The following is an 8,361-nucleotide window of genomic DNA, read 5'->3' on the forward strand; positions in this document are numbered from 1 at the left end:
TTTAAGGCTTTGTTCACGTGTTTTTCCTCCCAGTAAAACACAAAATAAAAGTTTTGATTGTCTCGTTTTTTTCCTCCTCGATTGTCTCAAAATTCATAAATAATTATTAACCCTGTCGTATTTCCAGCCCCACCCCTCGTTTTCCTTAATACTGAAGCGCAAACACTGACGAATAGAATTTAAATACAATAAATACAAAACATAAATAAACGACAAACAAAGTACTGAAAATCTTTGTACAAGATATAAATAGTTTGAAATATACTTATAGCGTTACCTTTGGCAAGTCTAGTTTACAGTTGGACGACCGGCGGTAACAAAAGTTTCTCCCTTTTAAAGTAAAGATGAAGCCGAGCTGTGCATCGCACTCCGTGTGGCCAGAAGTCTCGCTTCATTTATGGATTCATACACACATTTCTGATGTTTACCACTTTCTATTTGCCCTTAACGTGACGTCTGTGCGTCCTCGTCCCGGCGCAGTCCACGAAGCCAGGGTGTGTGGGGGTGTGTGCGTGGGGGGGTCAGTTTAGGAACGCGTTAGGGGTCACCCTCTTTTGGTGGGACAGCACCCCGGGGAACCCCGCGGACACACCGGGGGAGAAGGCCGGTAGCGAGCTGTTTCTGAGCGAGTCCGAGAGCAGCGCCTGTGGGGAGCCGCCGAAGCCCGGAGCGCCCTGCGGGAGGTGAGGAGGCGGCGGAGGAGCCGCGGGCGGCGGGCCGCCTCCCCCCCCCGGCGGGGCCGCCGAGTGCTGGCTCCCTGACACGAAGTATCCTGGCTGACCGGACAGCAGCCCGACCGGCGACGAGCTCATCCCGTAACTGTTCGTCAGGCCCAGCGGCAGCGAGCGGCCCAGCTCCCCGTTACTCAGCTGCTCCACGGCGGGCAGCAGCGAGCCGTAGCCGGCCGCCTGGTTCAGGAAGCCGGCGGACGAGCCGTTGTAGTGCGGGTGATGGTGGTGGTGGTGCAGGGACAGGAACGGGGACAGCTGCCAGTACAGCGGGTTGCTGCTCCGCTCGTTGATGCCCAGCCCGAGAGGAGCGAAGCGCAACCCGCGCTTCATCGCCAGCTTGCCCCGAGAGGTGGCGGAGCGCCGGCGGAGCTTCCCGGTGGTCCCGCCGATGAACACGTCGTCGCTGCTCGGGTCCAGCATCCAGTAGTTGCCCTTGCCCGGGTCGTCGTAGTGCCGAGGCACCTTGACGAAGCACTTATTGAGGCTGAGGTTGTGCCGGATGGAGTTCTGCCAGCCCTGCTTGTGCTCTCGGTAGTACGGGAAGTTCTTCATGATGAACTCGTAGATGCCGTTGAGCGTGAGCCGCTTCTCGGGGCTCTGCCGGATGGCCATCATGATCAGCGCGTTGTAGCTGAACGGAGGCTTGTCATACTTCCCGTTTTTGCCGCCGCCGGTGTTCTGCTCCGGTGTCGCCTTGCCGCCGTCCCCTCCTCCGCCTCCCCCTCCGTCCCCCTCCTCTTCCTCCGGCTCCTCCTTGCCAGGTTTCTCCGGCTCTAGAAGCGTGGAGGCCGCAGAGTCCACCTCCGGGGGGTCCAGAGACTTCTCGCAGTCGGAGCCCGGGGAGAGACACGGGGCTCCGTGGATCGCGACCGTCGCGGAGTCCGCACGCTCGCACTTGGAGGGCAGCAGGAGGCTCTTGATGCTGAAGGAGGAGGACCGGTGCACGGTCGGCGGGTCTTTTACATCCTCCATGCCCGGTGGCGGCTCTCCCGACAAAACCAGGAATAAATAATAAAAAAAAATGAACAACCACAACAACAACTCCGAGGTCCTCCACCTCCGTGATCCGAGAGAGAGACAGAGAGGAGAGAGAAAGGAGGCTCAGGATGAGAGACGCATGGATGGAGAGAGAGAGAGAGAGAGAGAGAGAGAGGAGGGAGAGAGAGGGAGAGAGCGTGGCGTGGATGTGGAGAAATTAGTAATTAAGGAGGTTCCGACGACATCACGGAGAGGAGGAGCTTCTCCAACTTGGTGATTTTGTCAACAAATCCTCTTTTCTCCTCCTCTCGCTCTCCGCGCGCCTCCGTCTCCAAACCTTTCCTGTCTCGAGCCTCACAAACCTGTCACTTCATCTGCTCCCCTTTAATCTCTCTCTCCCCATCGTTCCATATTTACGCGCGCGCGCACAGTTCCCTCCACCTCTTGTGTGTGCGCCAAGCCCGTGCGTAAAAGCGCACGTCCGCTTATGGGTGTGCGCGTGCGTAAAAGCGCACGGGCAGTCGGGGCTTTGTTTTCTCGGCGACAATAATAGTTTGAATTCATGTCGGCAAACATGGCGCGTGCACGCACAGTGTGTGTTTGCGCGCGTGCGTCTGTGTGTTTGGGGATGGAGAGGAGGAGGGCACCGAGAGAAGCGCCATTGTCTCCTAATAAAAATCATCGTGTCGGCAGTAACACGCACACACAGCAGAGGCGGCGGGTCTCACGCTGGAGCCAGAGCGCCTCCTGTCGGCGGCAGGCGGGACTGATCCATGTGAACAGTTGCTTCCGGTGTCAGTTTGTGTGCAGCAGACAGAGCAGTTTGAGCGACCATCAGAGGGGAGATTTAAAAAGAACGCACTGAATTTACCTTCTCAGTTTACAGGTCATTACATGCAAAACACTTTATTCAAACAAGCTGTCAACATGTAAAAATAATTTACAATTTCAGACATTTTCACTCTTGTGAAGCATTTTTAACAACAAAGATCGGTTCTCCATTTAATTTTTTAAACTACGCCCCTGCAATATTTGGAATTTCCTAAAGCAGAAACTCTTTTCACACAGAAGGTTGTTCTTTTTTAGGGTTTTTAAAATAACATTTCTATAGTAGACAGTGGGGAAAAAATGTAATTGTTTATTAAGTACTTATTTCTTTGGTAAAGTATGTGTGGCTGTGGAGGAGACATTTGTCAGCAGGAAAACTCATAGGAATACAGTTAAAAGTCCAAAAGCTTTCCTAAACATTTTCCAAAGCGCTCCGGTTGTGTCTTTGCCCGGCTCATTCTGGGCCCCGGGCCTTATATTTTGCACCCTAGTGTCCACTGGGTCAGACTGGAAACTTTGGCACGTTTGTTGAAGCCTGCCTGCATCGGTGGTGTCTAACATGTGGCTCTGGAGCCAGATTCCGGCCCAGCTGATCGTTTTTTAAGTGTTTTTGTTGTTTGAGTCCAGCTTTTGTTTTGGGGTGTTTTGTTTTGTTTTTTTGTCGTTGAGGTTTTTGCTCCCTGTGTTTTTATTGGCCGCCAGTTCCTGCTTCTTGTGTTTTTTGTTCTTTGCAGTCATCAGGATGTTTTAATGGTATGACTGCAGACTAGCAGAGCGTATGGTGACAGTAAAGCTTATCTTATCTCTTCTTCGTCCTCTTGCTTTATTTTGATCATGCTTTTGTCCGTGTGTCTCTCGTGCTTCTACTTCCTGTCTTTCGTTTCACCTTTTGTTTTTCTGGTCCACATTCCAGCCTCTCAGCAGACTTAATCCATCAGTCCAGCTTGAAAGAACTTGTAGTGAATTTGTTCCCCTCAGTTGAAGGAGCTGATCCCAATTTGACCCCCTCTGACTGCTGCAGTGACTGAACCTGATCTTTACTATGCTCATTATCTCATATGTACATTTGTGGACTTATTCTGTGTGTTTGTGTGTTATTAGTCTTTGTAACCGCTCCTGGTTGAACTGTTATAAGAGATTTTTAGTCTGTGTCGGCTCTCAGTCACCAGGATCGTGGGAAAAGGCAGCTGGAGGACTTCTTTTGTCCCCGAGGATGTTTGCCTCTCATCCAGAAGTTTTCTTCAGTTCTAAAGAGTCCCGAGTCTTTAACTCCTGTGTGAGGTGGTCCGAGGGTCTTTGAATTAACATTAATCATGTGAGTGGTCACATGAGCCAAAGTGTGAAACAAGGCTTTTAATCTGAGGGGTTGTATAATTGTGTTACCGTCTGTGCCAGCTTCACTACACAGGAGACATTTAAAGATCAAAAACAGTTATTTGAATCATAAAGATGTAAAATATTAATCAGTTACAGAAACTCGATATGTGAAGGTTTTTGTGCCTTTCTCTGTGATCTGTGAGGAACTAAAACGAGTTGGACAATCCTGCTTCAAACTCTAAACACAAAAACTAAACCTGCACAGCAGAAGGCCCCGTGGCTTGTGGAATCGGGATCGGGAATAAATCTGTTCAGAGCTCTGTGCTCAGAACAGATGGAATACATAAAAAGTGATGGCACAAGAATTTTGTGTTTTAAATAAATGTAAATATATATTTTTGCAGCAAACACAGAAACACACACAGATCACAACACCACACCTACAGCCAAAAAAAGCAATAAAAAAAAGCAAAATTGTTAATTTAAGAAAAATAAGTAACATCAGGTTAAAAGACAAAAGTTGCACCACATTTAAAAAATACTTTTGCTTTAAGTGCTCAGTACTTATAAAAGATGTGTTAAAGTCACGCGCATCCACAGGACCAAACGTCTAATGATGCACATCAAAGTAAAGAAGCTCTGCTTATGTTTGAGTTAAATGGATTTTTCAAGTTCTATCGTAAAATTGACACGTTTTGTAGACGGACTCGGGCGCAGACCAGGAGACCTTTGCAAAAACTGACAGTGCGTTTATTTACAGTGATGTCACCAGGTCTACGCAAAGTGTTCGGGAGAGCGGTCCGAGGGGAAGGGTCCGAAAACACACCCCACTCTCTCAGCAACGATCCCACTCCTTTTCCTCCAACGCTCCTCTCGCTCACTCAAAGATACAGGGACGGGTCCAGGGAAGATCCACGCACACACACACACACACACACACACACACACAGAAAAATCCAATTAGCACGAGGTCGCATGAAGACCAACAGACTCAGACTTGCTGATCACAGAATAACTGATGCTGGTGGCTCAATGTTCCAGTGACGAGTAGCGTAGGTCTGCCATCCTAAGAAGCCCTTCTGATTGTAGCAATCAGCGACAGGTGTGATGACGAGCACAGGTGCGTGGGCCGGGGGCGGGAGCCCACAGTGAGCACCGCTGCGGCAGGGGGAAGAGAGAGAGAACAAAAACGTGTTTCTAACACGGACTCAGCCGGTGAGGCACCGGGGCCGTGACAGAAATAGAGGAAAACAATTTATTTAACTGATGTAAACCTAATGTTTCAGATCTATCTAAATAAACAGGACAGCAGCTGCGTCTTAGGTTTCTGTGGCGTTTCAGGCTTCTTGCCTCTGTTGTGTTTTAATTGCAGTGACTTTCATAAAACTTGGGCCCGTGTGAGATAAGCCAACAACACGGAAACATAAACCTAAACTAAAAACATACCTGTCATGACTGAAACTGAAACATGACTGAAATGGGGGAAAAGAACTCAAAATAACATTTTAATTATGTATATTTATTAAATATATATGAAATATAATACCCTGCTGTTTGCTTTTAAAAGCTACAAACACCTGTTCACAGTATTTACGTTGTGTCCCACAGTCCCACGGTTTACAGGAACACTGGTTTTCTGCTCATTTGAATATCTGGAAAACAAATAACTGGGATTGACTGCTCACTGCATGGTTCATGTGGGCTTTAATTCACCCTGTAAAGCCGAGTGTATCATAGTTAAGTTTGTGAGACTTCAACATCATCAGTGTGATTTTTTCCCCTAAATTAAGTGGACAATATGTTTTATGCAATAAGTTGCAAAATGAAAAAGTAAAAAAAACAAAAAATAAATAAACAATCTTAATGTTTAATAAACATTCAGTTTCCCCAAAATTCAGATTTTCTGGTAATTATTTTATGGTTCAGACTTTAAAAGGTTAAGGAGGATATGTTACATAAACTTCATAGTGTGCATCCATGCAGGTGCTTATCCGGGCCTGTTTCTCTGAAGCAGCAGACTAAGCAGGCCTCGGCCTCCCTCTCCCTCCTCACCTCCTCCTGGTGGGAGCCAGTCGAGAAATGTAATCTATGCGTTCTCTTTTTATCAGAAGTTCATTTTCAACACTTACATAGAAACGTAGCTCGAAAAGTAAATCAGCAGATTTTGTTTTCATGCTCAGCGCTCGCTTCATCACAACAGAGCTATGCAGCATCTTAATCGCTGCAAACACCGATCCCTCCACCAATCACCCCTGACCCGGAGTCATTCCCGTCGCTTCACGCTCAGCTGCTAACTGCCTGGTGCGAGCTGGAGGATATCTTTCAAATAAGTCAGAAGAACCACATCATCAGCAAACAGAGACATGAGGCCATGGAAGTGGAGGCACTCCACCCTTCAACTGCGCCTGGAAATAAAGGTTCTGAACGGAGGTGAGTTTGACACCTGCAGGAAACCAGGCTTACTGCTGGAAGTGGACCCGAGCTCTCACTACAGCTGTACGGGGACGGGATAGCCTGACAATGGGCCCTGATACCCCCGTATTCCCAAAGCAAATCAGATCGATCTCTTTGGGAATGCGATCAGATCCGAGTACAGGAAACATGTTTGCAATGGTACAACTCTGACACTCAAATATTCTGCAGAGGACAAAGAGCTGCCGAAGTTTAATAGATGGACCAAAAAATAAAAACATAGGATACAAACTTGGTCTTGAAGTCATAAAATATCTTTTATAGTAAATACTTGCAGTAAATTTGCTAGATTTATTGTTCGATGTGTTTCTTGCAAACAAAACGAACGACGTCCTTTGTGGCACCGTTACACAACAATCCTGGGCACGAACGCTGGCGCGGACACATTAACCACCGCGGGAGTCTCGGTCATGGCGGCCTGTTGACAGCTAAACCTTTAAGCTGTTCTTGGCCACGCAAACACTGGGAACCATCGCACACATCCACAAGAACGTCAACATGTAAACACAACACACTGATTAATGATCACAACAGGAAATTACAGACTTCAGGTGTTTTCGTGGAGCACCTGAGGTTGTTAGAGTTCACTCGTCACATATTACAGACTCGAAACAACACAAAACAAACCACTGAAGCCACTGAAAGCTGGATTTCTTTCATATCTCTAAGAAAAGTAAAATATAAAAGATCATTAAAATCAAGGAGTCCTGGCAGATTCATGTGCGTGACGACTTCCTGCAAAGCCTGATGTGAGAAAAGAAACATTTAGCCCGATCCTAACGAGCAGACAGGAAACTGAACTTCTGTTGGGGCTGTTTGGTTGGGTTTTCCTGTTTTTTTAAGCTCAATCTTCCCAAATTTTCCCTAATCTATCAAACAAAACCTGTTGACACACAGTAAGCCTGCAGCTTTCTGAGCCTTTGGAGCGCTGCCGGGATGCTAATCCGCACTACAGCACTTTTAGGCAGTTATTATAAAAGGCTGCTGAGTCACCCAAACATGTTTTCCAAACCAAATCCAAAATTACAGCTAAAAAAACCCCAAATCTGAAAATAAACGTTGTTTTCTTCGTTTTCAGCATGAAAATCAGTCTTGTTTATACACGAAGAGCTCAAACCAGTTAAAATCCCAGTAAGATGACTGTGATGGTGATTTTCCAGTTTAATTTTCAGGGTCAGAGTCACAGAAACACCGTAAACTTCACCATGTGAACCTTTTTAATTACAATAAATAACTGAACAAGTTACAAGCTGTGTTCAGTGACACGCACAAGCTCTACAGTCACCTTTGTTTACACTCACAGCCGATTGTGTTGGACAACAAAGCTGAAATCCAGATTACACACACACACACACACACACACACACACACACACACACACACACACACACACACACACACAGGCCTCCCTCCTCCAATCTGCTTTATTAAATCTCTGCTGTGTTTTTGTGCCAGATGGTGTTTCAGTTTAACTGGATCTGAACCTCCAACAAAGGTGGTGCAAACGCAGCCGCCTCACCTTTCATTTTGCCAGCAGGTGAAACTCAAACGTCTGTAAATCAGAAACATGGAAAACAACACGTTAAAGATTTTTTAGAAGAACATTGTGATCAGCTGGGTTATCACAGGTCGTGCTCGCTGGCTCGGCCAAACCTGAAACCTCAGTCAGCCGTAACAGCTGTGGTGACGGAGGCTATCAGCTTTCTCTGTTAACCCTTTCTGAGCTCACATGAACGAGTGACATCTGTCAACAATAGGCTGCAAAATTATGGCTGCAGTATCTGCAGAAATATGTCCATGTGGCTGCAGATTCAGACTAAACGTTAAACTTTTATTTCCTGCTAAATCAGCTCGATCCGTGCAGAGTCCTGCGATTGTTCTGATGTTTGTGCTCAAAATGTTTTCTTTAAGTGAAGAGTCTTAAAGCAGGGATGTCAAACATAAGGTCCGGGGGCCAGAATCAGCCTGCCAAGGTCTCCAATCTGGACAACTGGACAGCTTTGTAAAAAGTGAAGGTGAACATGTTTTTCAGACG

The 8,361-nt window shown here is 46.9% G+C and overlaps 1 protein-coding gene across 1 annotated transcript in view; it reads right to left on the minus strand.

Moving 5' to 3' along the window:
• Positions 1 to 2,075, minus strand: part of foxg1b (forkhead box G1b) — a 3,868-nt gene extending 1,793 nt beyond the window's left edge. The window contains exon 1 of the mRNA XM_080868546.1: positions 1 to 2,075. This exon is cut by the window's left edge and continues 1,793 nt beyond it. Within this exon, the coding sequence (XP_080724672.1) occupies positions 522 to 1,703 (1,182 nt within the window). The 5' untranslated portion in view covers positions 1,704 to 2,075 and the 3' untranslated portion in view covers positions 1 to 521.
• Between the last annotated feature and the right edge of the window lie 6,286 nt (positions 2,076 to 8,361).

Source organism: Rhamphochromis sp. 'chilingali' (assembly GCF_963969265.1).
Source record: "Rhamphochromis sp. 'chilingali' genome assembly, chromosome: 20".
In the NCBI taxonomy this organism is placed as follows: domain Eukaryota; kingdom Metazoa; phylum Chordata; class Actinopteri; order Cichliformes; family Cichlidae; genus Rhamphochromis; species Rhamphochromis sp. 'chilingali'.